Source organism: Styela clava, chromosome 2, assembly GCF_964204865.1.
Source record: "Styela clava chromosome 2, kaStyClav1.hap1.2, whole genome shotgun sequence".
Lineage (NCBI taxonomy): Eukaryota > Metazoa > Chordata > Ascidiacea > Stolidobranchia > Styelidae > Styela > Styela clava.
In genome coordinates, this window is record NC_135251.1 from 30,179,818 (window position 1) to 30,198,354 (window position 18,537).

Consider the following 18,537-nt stretch of genomic DNA (forward strand, 5'->3'; position numbering starts at 1 on the left):
CTCTTTTACCCCTTTATCGATCAAGATTGCAATGCAGCATTTCGACCATTCCGATCTTATAAGCTAGATTTTTTTTTCAAGTGCGATCTCGAAACCGATATTACCAAAGAACAACTCATGAATATACAGAAAGGCTTGAACAGGAGGCTGCATGAGTTTACTTTCAGGATAATAAAAATAATCACATGTATGGTGACGACTTCCCTTGTTTTTTGGCAACCAGATCTTCAATATCTGGTGGAATAGCAGACAATGCGTAAAGCATGTCAGATTCGACATCGAGCCGGTTTCGTGCTTTAGATAGGACAGTAAGCAAGGTAGAAAATCTACACTCACACAGGTAAGTTGCATAAGAGGGAACAAGAATCATCAGGACATTCATATCCGGTCTTGGGAAGAATGTATTCCTCTGAGGGCCAACGTACTTACTTGATATAAAAAGTTTAGTATGATTGGCATTTATATTTTTACAAAGCTTGTGTGGGAGACGAGTGCGGAGCGCTAAACTTTTCACATAATTAACGACCTTAATTACGACAGACAAATGCTCGTGTAATCTTGTCTTAATGATTTTGGAAACAAGAATCGCTTAGTGAATAACGCAAAGAGTGCCGAATTTTTCTGCTTTATGAGAGAAACCAATCCAGATTTGTCACCAAGCATGGCAAAATCACCATCTGTACATACATCAACAAGCTTACACCAACTCAAACCAGTATTTTTGAGAAAATCAACTAACACTTGAAAAACATCCCGCTGTCTTTCATGTTGTTTCCAAAGGTTGGCGGAAGAGAAATTATCAATAATCATTCCACCATCAACATATCTGGCATCCACAAGTAGCTGGGAGAGATAACATCTGTACTTTCGTCCAGATGAAGTGTAAAAACAGGAGAGGAGGTAATCTTCGATATTACCTTGCTCTTAAATCTTAATCAATATTTTCCGACATTTCATTGATTCTGGATTTTATTGTGTCGTTGGACATTGAAATTGTTTCATTGTTTGAGATGCTTTCTCTCCAAGCTCCACTATCACACTTTTCAATATACAAGGTTTCAGGAGGGGTTTACCAATCGGATGTGCTTTTTAGCTTTTGCCACTTGAGCGATGGCAAATGATGTATGTACAGCAGTATTGTTAGTCTGCCAAAAAATTGACGAATTCGTCCAGCTTTTGAATTTTTAGACTGGACAACCTGGCTTAAAAAAATACCGTCTCTTGATTGTGTTAATGAGGAAGGTTTTGTGGTACTGTTTGGAAAGCTTTTTATGCACAGAACACACTGAGGAAAATAAAGACCATCCCGAATAAGATACGTAAACCCAAAATGTAAATAACCGTTCTGTTTCTTCATTTTTTTTTCGTGACATTCTGTTTCAACAAATGTGGTATTTTTGTGACTAAATTTGATGTAATTAGTAAAATAAAATAGAACTCGACTCGTGATGTTGGTTTTCAATTTCGGTTGAAATATAGGCATATAATTATACTGATATTGATAATAATACTGATTTCTCGCAATCAATAACACAACGTTTCTCGCAACAAAACAAGCAAATAGATGTGATTTTTGTTTACCTTCGTCAAAATATTTTTTCACAATGACGAAATTTACCCGCAGGGGTACCCACAGGGGTAAATTTACCCCAGGTTAAGAATTACTGCGCCAGAGCTTATACGGTATATATACGAAAACCGACCCCAAATATATTTATGGCTTCAGAGTTAACCGATTGCACAAGAGAGCAACTGAACAAGAAAAGCGGTTACCAGTGGGAGAACTGCTTTAAGACCATTTCAATAGGAATCCGGTGTAGGCCAGAATTGGTGCATCGAGTAGATTTGAATGAAGTTACTTGACATGATATTTTTCGAGTTTTGCTTTAATAAAGCATTAGGTGCTCATCTTCAATCGTCAGGTCATTTATACGAACATATATATATAGATGAGTAAATCGTAAAATAAGCAGAATTCTTGTTTATTCTCTTGTTATCTTGTGAGTATTCGTTCCAGACTGCGATGATATTTGTATAAGAGTTTATATAACTTTCCCAAGTTTATACTGTGGTGGTAGTTGGACATCATACGAAAGCATTTGAGTGTAACGCTGGCAAATTAAGTTGGGCAACCATGCCTTGTAAGATTTTTTCTTAATCTTATGGGCTCGTTCATTTGCAGAAGTTTGATAGTGGATCTGGGTCTATTTTCCGCTTGAATAGTGAAACATATTAAAAATTAAAAATTTCTGTCTAAATATATCTTCCAGGTTGGCATAACCTGGGTAGCATAGTGTATGAATTTCTTTGTTACTAAGTATAGAGATATTTGAACAGATTTTATGTAAATTTATTTGCAAGTGACATATTTCAATATCCACGACATTGAATTTCTTTCACAAATAAGCAATCGTTACACAATAAATAAATTAATTTAAAATTAGATGTTGATACTTTTATAAAAAATCTATAAACCAATTCAATTTCTTTTTCAAAATATTTTATCTAGTACTTTATGAAGGTGTATCAAATAAGTATTCAAACATTATATATGAATTACCAAACACCAAAATGGTCAAGAAAAAATGAACAATATTCTGATTTAAGTATGAATATGATGACTTTGTGATGATTGAATGGCGAATTTAGGTTGAAAAATCAATAAAATCATTCATTTTGACAGATAAATATGTTTTGACAATAATATAAATATTCGTGAATTGGTAAAATATCGAAAAAGAGATTCAGTTACCCACCCAAGTAACATTACAACATAATTGCTGTAAGGAACATGTTTGATGAAAAATGTCATTTTAGGTAGAAAAAAAATCAAAATATAACAATACACTAAATCCAGTTGATTTATTCCAATCGTTGGTTGCATCAAATTAGTGATGTGTTTCATAAAAGACCACAGTGGCCGGACTTTGTAAAAATAATTACTACGATTTTCAAGTATTCGGTATCTTATCAGCAACGAGACTCTTATGTACGCATTGTTGTCTTTTAAGCAATTTTAATATACATATCATTATTATATTTCAGTCCATATTTTCCATCACCCAATCATAGAAGTCAGCCATCTGGAATAAATATTAAATAAAATTCAACAAACATAAATTAATTTAAAATAATTATCATGTCATGACATCGAGAGTTTGTTTATCCTCTTCGTTCTCTACAAATAATCAGTGGTATTCGGTTCTGAATTTTCTCTATTTACTGTAGTTATAGCAATTCCGTGATACGTTGCACACTAAAAAAACCTTACCCTTGTATAAACTCCTGGTTTATTATGCTGTCCACATGGTGTCGTACCATAGGAAGTTAATCCGTGTAGAAAATATCTTTCGTTTTGTATGCAGAGTAAAGGACCGCCGCTATCACCCTGAATTTAAAAAATAATGATAACATAAATGTAAATGACAAAAAAATTGGGAAGAAAATGCTGTTAGGAAAAACATATAGTTTTGGACAGTGAATCACTGCAAGTTTTATATTATAATAAAAAGTTGGAACACAGAAGCCGATAGTTAGCGTACAATATCCACTGGTTCTATTCTTCGTATGCACAATGCTTCAAAGACATCCGGACAAATTATTGACGAATGAAAATTTAAATATTTGGGGGTAGACTTCCCCAAAATGTAGGTATTCCCTTTATAATATGTCTTCTTTAGAATATGCTTCTACTCACAGCACATGTATCTTCATGTTGCGCTCCTCCAGCACAAAACTTTGGGTCGTTTGTGTTCACTGGACGTCCATGGTAAGGCTCCGTTGATGGAATCGTTGTAACGGAATTACACAGAAAGTGTGGTATTATTATAACGTTCAATTGTTGCATAATTTCACTCCGATTTTTCTTTTCTATTTGAAGGATTTATTAAAAAGGTGAAATGATAAGTTGGGGCAGGAGCTGGAACTAAATTCACATATATCGTGATTTTTACTTTGATGTCTTTATTACAATTGCTGCTTCATTACAAACAACGCAAAATGCGACGTATTGTGTTGGTGCCTATTCCCGCAAGTCAAGCAAAATGTTAGGAATTTGTTTTAATTGTCGATGTATAACTGACCACTGAACAAAATCATGACTTTCTGTGCATTGGTTTAACTTGCATTTAATCTACGATTTACTTCGAGAATCATTGTCTCGCTCTCGACATACAATCTCAAGCAAGTAGGATTTTAGTATAGGAAGTAACATTATCGCTCATATTCTATTTTTTTCCAATGAACCATGATTCTGGTTGTGAAAGGGTTAAAATCGATTTTCAGTATTTAAATAACTCCATCAACTGTGTTATTAAATCTCTTCTTGTGATAGTTTTAATGTCACCTCATGAAAACAAAAAATCAGGACAAACCTGTTTGACCCCATCCAAGTACTGTACAGAGGGTTCCTGATAAAGATGACGGTTTTCCTTCAAAATCAATTGGAGTTGTTGAATCTGTTGGAAACCCACTCGGTACGAGACATACAGGGCGTATGTATCGAGTAAACACAACTGGCTCAGAAAGCTTAACAACGAAATAAACATTTGTGAAAATCTGTATAATACCTGTTGCATTTCGAATAACTCCGACAAAAATGATTTATTAACAACTTAGAATGAATTATAGCAGTTTTGGAAATGGTTTTTCTACCAATGTTTGATCAAATTTTCGATAAAAATGACAGACTAGATGACACAGCAACAATAAAGTATTTTAATTATAATCCAATTGTTACGTGCTGTTTAAGATGATTGGTCTTTAATTATGGACCAGATCATGTAATTTTAATCAGTCAGTTGCCCGCAAATCTTTTCTAAATTGGAGTTGGATTTTCAACTTGAATTTTTTTATTAATCACTGTTATTTATTGTTTATTGTAATTACTGCATATTGTAATATTTTTTTTATGCAAATCACCTTCAATATAGCTATATCATTGTTAAACGACGATACCAAAAATTCCGGATGCCGAACAATTCTCTGTATATCAAAATCTACTTCGTGTTCTGAAATTTCGGACGTATTGTGTTGTCCTAAAACAATCCCATATAATTCAGGGGAGTTCGGCCTGTCAAAAACAAATAGTATTATATAATATTTACTGCAAAACTACCTGCGAAGCGAAGAATTGATATCGAAAACGGTCATTCAACATTTAGGATGGAATTTACATATTTATCCCGGGGAAGAGGTAAGCCGATAAGACCGCTTAACCATACGGCGAACCACGGCCTCTCGTCCGGTTACCAGTCCATGTCGGGCATGAGATTAGTTAGTTATTTGTTTTCGGAAGCATGGACTTGATGGTGGAGGAAGCCGTAACCGACCAGCGGTTACGTGAACCACGCTACGACGTCGAGGAATCCAGCAATCCTCTCGCACATGACTATCCCGCATGGGATTCGGACCTGCGAACCCGCGCAAAGTAATCAGAGATGCGGTGGCGAGCGTATTTCTAACGCTTAGCACGATGAGCCACACCGCTGCGCTGTAGTACCCCTAACATTACGGTTTTTACACCCATCGATAGAGTTTTGTGACCCACAAGGCTTAATAATACTTACTGGGCAATACAATGTGCTGCGGTTACGACATATTCTTCATTAATCAAAGATCCTCCGCAAATAAATCCACGATCTCTTCCACGCACTCTTTCATAAAGATATGCCATCCATGGCCAGTCACCTTCAAATGTATCTGTTCCACCTAATGATGAAGTGTTTGAAATGAAACTTTGACAAAAATTTCAGTATCAAATAAGGTGAAGTTTTTGCTTTAATCAGGAATCCAAATAGATTCTAGATGCATTATTTGCTGGGAACACCTGGTGAATCACGCGTTTTGATTATTTTGAAGCGAACGACATCAAATCGAAATTCAAACTCTAGAACTGAAAAGAGACAGCCGAGTAAATAATCCCAGTAAATAGCTTCTTCTCTATACTTCCCTCTAAGCATGCATAAAATACATACGGTAACTCTCTTTGTAATGGAAGCCAAGTGCAAAATTTTGTTTGCAATCAATACCGGAAAGTTACTTACGAAGTATTCTTCTTGTTACCATACCAATGAGAAATCTTGCAATGGGCGTTTCCATTTCTGAATAAATAAATAAATAAATTTAATTTCAGTTCTGTTCGTAAAACGAGTTTTCTCCGTGCTAGGTGATGAATAAAGGTTTATAGCGCAGGCGTGAGAATTTTTGAAACATGGTTAACCAACCCATTTATGAATCTGCCCTGTTACTAAGTAATAAAATATCCTCATTTTAGTCATTGCGATGACAAATTATCAATCGATATTTTGAACACGATGAAACATATACAATCAATATAGTATTTATCTATATTAAAAAAAAAAAAAATACAAAGATTTATGAAACAATTTGAATAGGTTTTAGAATCGAGAGGAATTTGTACATTTAAAAATCAAAATCTGAGTTTAAAACGAAATTTTATATTACCTAATGATCTCGAATTGTCAAACGGTCTGGGTGAAACGAGTCCGCATTCTGCGAATGGATTGGGAACAACGGGCTTCGTTGTCTCCGCAGTGGTAACATCTGGAGTTGTTTCAATAACTGCTGTAGTTGGTGTAGTTGTTTCAGTAACATTTGTTGTCGGTGTAGGAGATGGTGGATTGAATACAGTGCCGGATAATATAAAACCATAAACCATTAGTGTACCGGCAGTTAACTTGTAGCCGGTGATAACGCAAGTCGTAGGCATTTCAAAATATAAAACTTTAAATAAAAAAATAAAAGTAAACCGGCGAATAAATTAATAATATATCGTGTGTGCTATTTCTGTGAATTTGCGTATCAGAAAACAATAGTTAGCAGATATCATTATGTATCATTTATGATAATGATCACCGTTATAAGTGCAAGTTTATATTAAAGTATGTACTCTAGCCCAGTGGTGGGAATCAATTTTTTTGTCAGCCGGTTCCATCATACAAATGTCATATTTTCAGGCGGTTCTGTTACAAAAAGTCATGTAATGCTAACCGGTTCGCTGATCTCATAAAATTCCGTGAGACGGTTCTATAGAACCGGTGCGAACCGGCTGAATCCCACTGCTGCTCTAGCCCCATATCACGTATATGCTACATGTTGACATTTCCAGTTGTGAGGAAGCAAATGTGGCCAACCAAACAGTGAACTACATAATTTAATTTTTAACAAAATTTCTCTAATTTGAGACAAAACCGTTCATCTGTTATGTTAATTTTACAATTTATTCCGTTCCAGTCTAATATTTGATAATATTTTAGAATAAATAACCTATATGAATTGAAATAGATTTCATCTTGTTGACGTACTACAAAATTAGTGAAATTAAAGAATCTATAAAACGAAAATAATCTAAAAAGGTATAAAACGCACTCAAACAACACAGGTGAAAGTGAACGCATATAAATCAAACATTAAAAGTTTGTAATGTTTGTTTGATTCATATACTTTCAATTTAATCCATTGGTTGTTCAGAGATAATATATTAATTTTTTATTTTTGTTAATTTGTGACCATCAGGCATTTCTAGTCTTTGTACCTCTCTCAATGAACATATCTATTTTAGAGATATACCGCCTGAGTAGTTTACAGTTGTATCTTTGCTAGTTTATCACACAAAACTGTAAATATTAATCACGTTATTCGCGATAAAAGTTATATGATTCCGTATATTAATTTTTACATTCCGTATAATGTCCCAATTGTAAGTAATGCCTATTGATAATACCGTCTCGTATGCTCATTTGTTAAATTATACTCCGCTAATCATGTTGAGCTAACCTGACTTGCACTATTATTAATATAGTTCAGAATATTGGATTATTGTTGGTGATTGTGAATTTCTGTATGACGTTATGCGCGAGTGATATGACCGATATTGTACGTCGTCAGTTTCGATTTCGTTCCAACGCTTCTGTCGATGGAATACTATAGGTTATGATTGATTTAATATATTCAATACTTTTATAATTAGTAAAATTACCGACAAATTCACCTAATTTGAGGTAAAATCGAAACAGATCACACTTCCGCTATCAATATTGTAAGTATCAAATATAGCTGAGATGTTACACTTTTTATTTTCAAATGTTCAATTTTAGGTCTAATGATACTGTTAAATGACTTCATCGATAAACTTCAAAATAAGTCATGCAACTGAAAAAATACAAAGGATGAAGTAGAGTTTATTACTATTTAATATTATATATATATATGATATTAATATTTTCTTGAAAATGCAGAAATTACAAAATTATTTTCGACGGCCTACGCACTTATATATGAAATATTTTCAAAGACAATATTTATAATTTAACTGTTTAGATATTTGCCTTAAATGGTCGGAAAAGCTAGCGTCATTACTTTCACTTTTACTAGTACTTGGCAATAATTCAACTTCCTATTTCCATATGGATTTCCGTTGAATCATTGCACCGCTAATGCAATTACTGGTCCATAACGACGTCATAATGTAAAGCGACATAATTATGGCAAATTAAAAAAAATAAAGAAATATAAGCAACACAATTCACGATATTAGTAAAGTAAAGCAGCATTATATGCATGCTACACAGCCCATAAAAGGATTAAAATACACGACATTATAACACAATACATGGGTTAAAACCTCATTTTCATGTAGAACACAGACATAAAATGACTTGTGAAGTCATTGACGCAATTTTGATTGGTATATACGCAATTTATATGAATTCTCTGTGTTTAATGCTCACCCAGATTACGCAACTCGAAATGTATTTTGATGAGTACCGAAACTTGGAATTTCCCTAGATTTATAAAACACGCAATAAATTTAGATAAATGCAGCAACTGCCATGACTGACTTTACTGTCTTTTCCGACGCCGCAAGGAATCCGACAAATGTTTCGGATTGACAAACCAGATACCAAAAAAAGACATTTTTTACAAACCACTGATCCACAAATTTCTCGTTTTCCGCTAAAAATAATTGAAATAGCGTAGCTCAGGTGAGCAAGTTAATTCAATGATCGAATTATTTGAGTTTATCACAGCAGCAGTCTAATCACTAACAGTATATGATCATGTAATTTGCGTTCCTTTTTTTATTTTAAATATTATGATGAAGCTTTGTCACAGCTAAAACAAGAACCAGCGTGATGTGAGAAATGCTGATCACCAAGTGAAGTAAATATGACGCATACAACGAAAACACCGAAATATAAGAACGCCGTGGGCATAATATATTGAGACTAAGCAATGTTTCAATTATTAAGTTTTAACCTTTAAATTTCATCAAAAGAGAATACAGTATTTTTAAATTTAGGCATTATATGTAATTATGAACACAATAGATATGTAAATAGGGTACATGCACATTATCGCAAAAATAAATTAATTACATTTTACCTGATTTTATATTGTTGATTTATGATTTCTATCGCAAACTAACTGAACTAGGCTCCACAGCATGATAATATCAATACAATAATGCAATACAATTTCTAGTTTTTAAATATATTTTTCATCATCTGTATTTTTTTCTATTATTTTAATCATTAGTTTCAGCCTATGTTTTATAGTTTATTCGTAATTTGAAAAAGTTGACGAGACAAAGCAGACTGTTTTATCGAAAATACCATGGCTATGAAATATGAACAAAATTACATCGAGGCTATAACGCAATACGCAATTATCCTTTTTATATTAAGTGTACTTCAGTTAGTGCCACATACCTGTGCTATACATCTGAACACGTAACCACGTCTAAATGATAAACAACTTGCAACGGACGCTGACTGTTCGAGAGTTGTAATACAAGTGTAATACGAGAGATACTAAGTTTATAATCAAATCATAGACTCAAAAACATTACAAACTAACCACTGAGTTTGTTCAAATATAGAAAGCATAAAGTATATGGTTTCACTAATTTTATTTACGTCAAGATGTTCGCTATATAATTCCGAATCTTATTCAACAATAACCTTGAAAACTGCTCTTTAAATTTTTGAACTAACCTAACAATGTTCAAAGGTGTGTAACATATTATATTAAAAGAATAAAGGATCCCGTCAATTGTTGGATTTTGGTTTTCTCTCAGAATTACATGAGTCATCTAGAGACAATCGTCTCACTTTATAGGGTGAAATTGCTCTAAAATTGTATGTTGGCCTACATTGATTGATACTCACCATAATATTTGTTCTTTGCGCATGGGACTTTATTGTGTGGGTTCCAACAGCATTTCCATCTTTCGCATTGACTTCTACAAAAAATATTCGAGTCCATTTCATCACACCCAGATTTAGAAATATTATTATACGTATTTTAAAAAACACAACTGAAGTTCTATGTCATAAATAAAGGCACAATTGCCAATGCAAGAGTAATGCAGAACACATTTGGAATATAATGGTGACACCAACCCTCTTTGGTATTGAGTTATCATTCTTATGTATCGGGTGACATTGTCGAGAGCAAAAGTCATTAAATTTCACTATTCTGATTATCATTTTGAGACTAAGGTGTAGTTTGTATTCAGCATGAAACTTTGAAACAGGCGCACGAGATCCCGAAGTTTGATCGAAACCAGCATTGCAACAATGGCTACAACATATAAGTATGCATCTGATTAGAACGTCATACCTGCTCACTTTCTTGATTCTTTTGTTACAAGGCTTCCTAATGTTTATTCTGCAACTATGCATAACTTTTGCTGAACCGTAGTTTTGCATGAATCCTGAAAACAAAAATTACCATTTACTTCAATTTATCAATCAAGTAGGCCTACCAATCTACTTGTAACTGAAAGTAAGCCTAAATGAATTTTTAGAGAACGAGATGTCATTTTTCAAAAGTATCGCTGTCGTGTCCATGCTGTGATATATAGACAATTAATAAGTGACTTTGTAGACGTAGAACGTAGTGTGTAACCCTATTTGACTGTTGAACCTTTATAACCAGATTCTACTAACAGTTTGAATTTGAAAAATCCATTTTATTACCTTTGGGTATTATTGTTGGATGGAACGAAACACTTAATCGTCTTTGATCGGCATTATCCAACACACTCGAAAGAGATGTAATATGCTCTTGTTTGTCTTCTACCATGCTTGTTAAGGTAGAAAGCCTAAGCATTGTCAGCAACCACTCCATATGCATGCTTATTAATGTTACAAACTAACTATAAATAGATTTTCAATTCCAGAAAAATTAACATTCATTTAAATCGGAGAAAAAAGTAAAGCGCATGTAAAATAATGTTGTTAAGTGCAAACTTGTCACGCCATATTGCAATTCCCAAACAGAAGTTAGATGAGTAGTTCTCTTGGGCAATCTCACCAAGATGAAGCGAAGAGCATCTTGAAATGACGTAAACGGTGATATACCGTTACAGTCTCTAGCTAAATCATGAATAATTTTATCATAACATCAGTAACAAAATAAAGAAATAAAATAAGAAAGGACTAATGTCACCATTCATGAAATATATCTAAGCGAAAAAAGTGCAATAAGCGACTGCTGAAATATCAAATGTTACGTCAACGTATACATATTGTTGATCAGTCAATGTTGCAATGAACACATAAATGTAAAATTTTAGAATTGCTCAGAGAGAAATCCAAAAATTAATCATTCAAGCTTTCACGATAGCCAAGATTTCTCAACAAAAACCGTCAGCTATCATAGCAACTTCAAGAGTTACTGGACTGGTGTATCATCAAGATTGCATACGCCTACATTCATACTTTTTATTGTATCAATTTCTGAATTTCCAATTGATTTTAATTTGGGGATTTAAATGGGGTGTCACTTGAAAACTAAGATAGGGGAACGATTTGGGAAACCATTGGCTGAAACCAAAACTGCTTCTTATTACGGATACACTGTTCGTCGTTCGTTCTCGTAGGAACGACTTCCCCCCTTACATATGATAAAATTAGGATTACAGTGTCCGTTTATAGAAATAAACTTAATTAGTACGGTATGGTACACTGGAGCGCCAATGGACCAAGTTTCAATTAATCTGAGGGTTTATTTTATAGATTTCCATGCTCCTTATAGAATTTCATCCTAACTTTTGGACTTTGATTATTCTTATAATTCGATTTCGTATAAATTCACATAATATATTTTGCAGCAAATTTAATATGTTTCCATTTATTAAGAAACATATTTGTACAAAAGAAGTGATTTGCGTTTGGTATTCTACACGATTTAAAAAATAATATCTGGCAAATAACCGATGTTCCATTTTTTTGCCCGAATCCGTTATAAATGATTTCAAAACAGGGGACATCTTCTTTCATACCATACTCATTTTGTTTCACTGTTTAGTGAACCCGATAGAGAAATACTTCCAAACGGGAATCACATGCAACGACAAGACGGGAAGGAAAATCGCCCCAGGGAATTTCGAAACAAAGTTGAATGATTTGTCTTCGCAACTATCTTACATTATTAGTTCAATCAAGCACATAGTTATAATCCCAAGTCAAGTAGCAACCATAAGTGGGTTCAGACATACATACAAATATAGAATTATACCTGAGATTTTAACAAAAAGATTTAATGAGCACAGCCAGAACTCGACCTGCGCACTTTGTCGAAAGCTTTCTATAGAATCATAAAGTTTCAATATCTGATCTACTACTGATTTATCTGAAACTAGAATAAAAAAATAGTTTATCGCTATGGGAGCTACAAAACTAATTTTCTACATCTACTTGGCATCCATACCTTAACGAAAATGCGGATGAACTTAATCTGCTTCTGCCTTTGTCACGTGCTCAAAGACAATCAGCAACTCCAACATCTGATGTTACGTACGCACAAGTTCCTCCATTGCTGTTGCTGTACTGCAAGGTAACCAAAAATAAAAACAAATTCTTTCTTGGAGCAAATTTTAATCACCTTATACGTGTCCCTTGTCCAAACACATCACTGCGATCGCGAGGGCATTATATCATGTTATTAGGTTTTTAATTACCGAGATTTCCAATTCATTGAATAGGGAAACAATATCTACGCATCATGATGGACAATTTCAAAGAAAAGACATAAAACTTATAAAATTCACCCGAGACTCACTCAGTAGGTAATAAATTTCTGGTGAAAATATGTTTTTGTAACGCAATCGGTACAAAAGCTTGAATTGTTTGATATTCAAGTGCGAATATTTTTGTGATCTCGAAGTCTTACAATTCAAAATGACTAATACCTACTAGTATTATACCTCTTGGCATTGATGGTAATACTAACTAGCGCATTTAATATCAACATGAATTATTTCAAAGATTATGACTTTTAAAACTGAAATTCAGGTTCAGCATATTGTCCCAAGTTCTTTTGAACTAGGTTTAGCAACGCGTACCTCATCGGACGCAATCACTATTTTCCGAACGAGAGTCTTGTATCTACAGCTACGCGGGGCATTCTTGAAATCATTTTAAACTCCGACTCCACAGCCCTGTAGATTTCACTGGTTTTAGCACACGGTCCTTGAATATTAGGACTCAGAAGGACAAAGACCCACTGGATGACTTCGACGCGCCATGGCGTACATCGTTGGCCGTATACGCGAAATTCCAACATCCATAAACCGATTGTCGCAAAATTTACCAATCGCAAAATCAGAGCTAAAATTCTCAAAAATCGTCACTTGATCAAAACCGCTACCAATTCAACATCCATAAGGAACCTATCCAAAGCATTTGTTGTTGAGAATTTGACCGACAAAAACAAGAACTTATTTTACAAAGCGAAAATTCTCAAAAGACAATGTGGTTACGCCTTCCTATGGACATCAAATGGCAAAGTGCTGATAAAAAAGAACAAAGACACTAACACTTTATCCATAACTGAAGATGAAGATCTTGATAAAATAAGATGAGTCCATTTAATTTTTTACTGCCATATCCTAGTAAATTATTCTATCATGTTATTGGTTTAAATAACTTCAGTCCCCATTGGAATAGCCCATCTAATGACTTTGCCCCCCTCGCCTCAACCAACCTAATGTTATCTAATTCGAATCCATTAGCATTCCTCATCTATGAGTGATCCTTATCCTACCTGGGAATCAACCAATTTTCATCCCGAAATTCCTTCTATTGCAAGTCGATACCTTGAAATATCCAATATCAATAGAGTAACTTCAAGTTTTCTAGCAACAGACTTTATTATATTGCACCATAACATCAGATCATTGGCAAAATATGCCGATAATCTAGTTGAGCTAATTTCAAATTTTTGTATTCCACCTCAAATTATTGCTCTAAGCGAGACTAGGATCATGAGTGAAACTGCTGTTGTCAATATTGATATCTCTGGTTACACTTTCATTCATGCTCCCTCCTCTACTCGCGCAGGCGGTGTTGGTTTTTATATTAGGGACAATCTAAACTTTCATTTATGCACTGACTTCAGCCTTTGCCTCCCAAACTGTGAGGACTTGTGGATCGAACTCAAATATTTCCAACCAACCTCAAAAATTCAAAATCTTGTTGTCGGTGTAATATATAGACATCCAAAAAATAATATACCATCATTCACCACAGCAATGTCTTGTTTATTTGAGAAGCTGGCGATGGCTAAAAAGCAATTTATTATATTAGGCGACTTTAATATAAATCTTTTTAATTCTTGTGACAATCCTACTACCAAGTATCTTGATATGCTAATGTCCAATTTCATATGTCCACTTATCACCAAACCAACCAGAGTGACCTCAACCTCCCACACATTAATTGACCACATCTACACTAATATCATAGATTCCCGCACTTCGTCATTTATTTTGCTCAGTGATCTCACCGACCACTTTCCCATAATGTGCACAATACCAGCAACTAATAGTAACGTTAAAACAAACACTCGCATGAAACGGGACATGACTAAATTTTGTGCTGACTCGTTCAGGCTAGAAGTTGAGTCAATGTGCAATAATTATACTAGTGTTATATTATCTGAAGTAAACTTCAATAGCTCATTTGATACTTTTCTTAGTCACTTCAAGTGGTTAATCAATAAGCATGCCCCATTAAAACCATTTTCTCGTAGAGAAAACAAATTTTATTCCAAACCTTGGATTACTAAAGGAATTCGTAATTCCATTAAACATAAGAACAAGATGTTCAAAAGTAAGTTCCTGAAGGGAAATTTATCCCAGCGTCTCCACTTTAAAAAATATAAAAATATTTTGACACATTTGCAGAGGAGATCAAAACAAATGTATTACCATAACATCCTAGAGAACAACAGAGGCGATGTTAAACGCACTTGGAAAACTATAAATGACATCATCAAAGTAAGGTCCAATGATGAAACCACTATCTCGGAACTGAAGCTTGAAAATGGTACCATAGTCTCAGACCCTGTCGCGATATCCGTTGAATTTAATAAATTTTTTTCATCCGTAGGAAAGAGACTTGCCGATAATGTCCCACACAGTACGAAATCTTTCAAAGCCTTTTTGGGTGCTCCTACACAGAATTCGTTTTTTCTGGAGCCATCAACACCTCTAGAAGTTCACCAAGTAATAATGAACCTGAAAAAAGGCAAAGCAGTTGGGCATGATAATATTCCTTCTTTTTTCTTAAAATTAGTCGCAGACAGCATATCTCCAGCTTTGAGTCATTTCTTTAATCTATCATTTAGTTTAGGAATTTTTCCCTCCGCTCTGAAGATTGCTAGGGTAATACCCATCTTCAAAAGTGGCAACAAAAATAATCCTTCAAATTATAGGCCAATTTCAATTCTACCCTGTATTGGCATCGTCCTGGAAAAATTAGTCTATAAAAGAATGCTCAACTTCTGTAACAAATTCAATCTGATCGACAAATGCCAATTCGGATTTCAATCCAATCACTCGACTTCCCATGCCATCCTAGATCTTATTTCATTTATCTATGAAAAAATTGATAAAGGGGAGTCTGTCTGTTGTGCATTCCTGGATTTAAAGAAGGCCTTTGACACAGTTGATCATCAAATTCTTGTCCAAAAGTTGACACACTGTGGTTTTAGAGGTAACGCATGCAAACTATTATGTAATTACCTGAGTGGTCGATCACAGTTTGTTGAAGTAGGATGTCATAGGTCTCCGATGTTGCCCATCCACTGTGGAATTGTCCAAGGTTCGGTCATTGGACCATTGGCTTTCTTACTTTTCATAAATGATTTGTCGAACTGTTCGAATCTTTTAACAAAACTCTTCGCCGATGACGCTTGCTTGCTTGCCAGTGCCAAAGATTCAACCACGCTCCAAAATACTATGAACACTGAAATAGATAAAATAATTGAGTGGATGTTATGCAACAAACTCACTGTGAACGTAAAAAAATCTAAAGTCATGCTATTCAGTCCTAAATCAATTAAAAAACATTCCAACATGTTAATCAAAATCAGGGGGGTTGCTTTGGAAGTTGTTCAATCCTTTAAATATGTCGGGCTCTATATAGATAGTAACTTAAAATGGAACACTCATATTACCGAGATGCACAAGAAATTGTCAAGGTCTGTTGGGATTTTGGGAAAACTTAGGCATTATGTGCAGGATGCTACCCTGCGAACCATTTATTTTGCTCTTTTTCAATCCCACATCCAATATGCTATAACTGCATGGGGCTCTGCAACACAAACCAACATTCACAAATTGGAGGTCTTACAGAATAAAGCTGTTAGAACTCTCTCCAGAGCGTCTATTCGTACAAACTTAAACACCCTTTACCATAAAACCAGGGTGTTGAAACTATCCGACATTTATACTCTAGAGATTGCCAAAGTTATGCACCAATTTCAGAATAATTACTTGCCCACAGCGTTCGACAATTATTTTGTTTCGCTTACCTCTGTGCATGAACACAACACACGCTCTTCGACCAAATCCAATCTTTTTGTACCTCGCTTTTCGCTGAGCAAATCTCAAAATTCCCTGAAATACAAAGGCGTAATAATTTGGAATAACATTCCCCAAAGTTTACGTGACTCCACATATGCTACTTTCAAAATAAAATATAAAAAATTCATGCTTTCATCCTACCTGTCTTTCTCCAGCACATCTGTTTGATGTGCTCACTGACTTTCCCTCGGCACTGCCAGCAGAATACTTGACTAGGTCCACAACCTCCCAGAGTCGACAGTACCTGTAATAAGTGAATCTGAATGTTTCATGTAAATATTTAAATTGCTTCTTTATTATCATCTACTTCCATAGTGCATGCTCTGCACTATATTATGCTGTATGGCCATTTGTCATACAATGGTAATTCAACTTTGCTCATAGCCTAATCGTATAGTGTTAGCAGTATCTTTCAACAGTTTTACACTCATGATCCTTGATATTGGTCTCTCACCAAATACAATTTAATAACTATCTCGTATATATTTTTGTAAAAAGCTATCATATTTACCACTTTATTATTATTGTGCTTTGTTGCATTTTCGAAATTTGTATATATATAGCACTGTTGATACTCAGTGCTGCAGTGGTTATTTCATCCATCTGTTCATATCGTGTTCATTCTATATTCTCAACGATTCCAAGCGGTATGCTTACTAATTTACAACGCTATTTATTGTTACCCCCATCTACTTTGTTGAGTTAACCTGTTTTTCACAGATTAGAATAATTTTTATCTGTAATGTATTAATGACGATTCGACTTACCCCAGCACTTGCAATCTTCTTGCACCCCAGCACTTGCAATCTTATTTGAACTCTTGGCAAACATTTATAACTATGATTACGCCGTGTTATCGGCATAATATCCCTACCGGGATATATTTAAAATCTGTTTAAATAACTATCAATTCCATAATGCTGCGATATCGGCTCGGTATCCTGTCATCGCACTGTACTGCATTCCTGCTGCCGTTCCCATAGTTACTCGCACATATGTGCTTGGAGTCGTTTTTGGTTTTGCTTTTCTGTGTTTCGAGCGTCTCGTGGATTCAGGTCGTCTCGATTTTTCACTTCTTTATATTCTTTTATTCATTGTTTGACTTTTTTCATTGTTTTATGATTCATTTATTAGACTTTAGCTCAGGTGTCGCTGCTCGATAACCAATTTTGGTTTTCGCGACTCCTTTCACCTCCAATTATCCGTTTTTGCTTCCTTTTACATTCCGTATGCATTTAGTGTATTTCATGTGTGGTGAAAAAATAAACTACTGATTACTGATTATATGGAATGCGAGTCCTAGTTCTCTCTAGTAATATGCCCATGGAGAAACACTATTATGATCGCGCGACAAATGGCGCAACGTGCTAAGCGTTAAGCATATACCTGTCATTGCACCTCTGGTTACCCTGCGTATGCCCAAACCCCAAATCCCATTCGGGATAATTATGTGCGAGAGGATTGCTGGAATCCTCACCGTAAGAGTACCGTATAATTCACGTAACCACTGGTGGGGTACGGCTTCATTCATCATCAGGTCCACACATCTGAAACAAATACCTGGCTAACTAATCCTATACTCAGTGTGGACTGGGCGTAACCGGGCGAATGGCGTGATACGACATATGATCGGCGTATCG

General features: G+C 34.8%; 2 protein-coding genes across 3 annotated transcripts; both read right to left on the reverse strand.

The window, feature by feature from the left end:
- Positions 1-1,492: 1,492 nt before the first annotated feature.
- On the reverse strand, positions 1,493-11,191 carry LOC120336491 (serine protease 30-like). 2 transcript variants are annotated; one of them, XM_039404182.2, is made up of 11 exons: positions 11,004-11,191; positions 10,645-10,738; positions 10,191-10,264; positions 6,466-6,582; positions 6,045-6,101; positions 5,568-5,709; positions 4,921-5,071; positions 4,374-4,527; positions 3,698-3,870; positions 3,272-3,388; positions 1,493-3,083 (listed from the first exon to the last, which is right to left on the reverse strand). In XM_039404182.2, exons 1-11 carry the CDS (start codon positions 11,158-11,160, stop codon positions 3,042-3,044), a joined length of 1,278 nt encoding a protein of 425 aa, XP_039260116.2. In that variant the 5' UTR covers positions 11,161-11,191; the 3' UTR covers positions 1,493-3,041. The 2 variants fall into 2 exon arrangements, with proteins under 2 accessions (XP_039260116.2, XP_039260115.2); XM_039404181.2 differs by having other exon boundaries at positions 1,494-3,083; positions 6,466-6,585.
- Positions 11,192-15,415: 4,224 nt separating this feature from the next.
- On the reverse strand, positions 15,416-18,177 carry LOC120333332 (uncharacterized). Its single transcript, XM_078110139.1, has 5 exons — positions 17,665-18,177; positions 17,039-17,141; positions 16,846-16,930; positions 16,055-16,277; positions 15,416-15,547 (listed from the first exon to the last, which is right to left on the reverse strand). The coding sequence occupies exons 1-4, from the start codon at positions 17,758-17,760 to the stop codon at positions 16,250-16,252; spliced, it is 312 nt and encodes a 103-aa protein (XP_077966265.1). The 5' UTR covers positions 17,761-18,177; the 3' UTR covers positions 15,416-15,547; positions 16,055-16,249.
- Between the last annotated feature and the right edge of the window lie 360 nt (positions 18,178-18,537).

Bases quoted from the DNA above. Each gene is read 5' to 3' on its own strand.
- LOC120336491 (XM_039404181.2), bottom strand. From the start codon at position 11,160: ATGCATATGGAGTGGTTGCTGACAATGCTTAGGCTTTCTACCTTAACA. The intron at 6,102-6,465 runs GTAATATAAAAT...TTATTTATTCAG, and splicing joins TGACAATTCGAGATCATTAG to AAATGGAAACGCCCATTGCA. The intron at 3,084-3,271 runs GTAAGGTTTTTT...TATTTATTCCAG, and splicing joins AACCAGGAGTTTATACAAGG to ATGGCTGACTTCTATGATTG.
- LOC120333332 (XM_078110139.1), bottom strand. From the start codon at position 17,760: ATGCCGATAACACGGCGTAATCATAGTTATAAATGTTTGCCAAGAGTT. The intron at 16,931-17,038 runs GTAGGATGAAAG...TTTGTATTTCAG, and splicing joins GATGTGCTGGAGAAAGACAG to GGAATTTTGAGATTTGCTCA. The intron at 16,278-16,845 runs GTAAGCGAAACA...TATCTATTTCAG, and splicing joins TGTTGTGTTCATGCACAGAG to TGTTCATAGTATTTTGGAGC.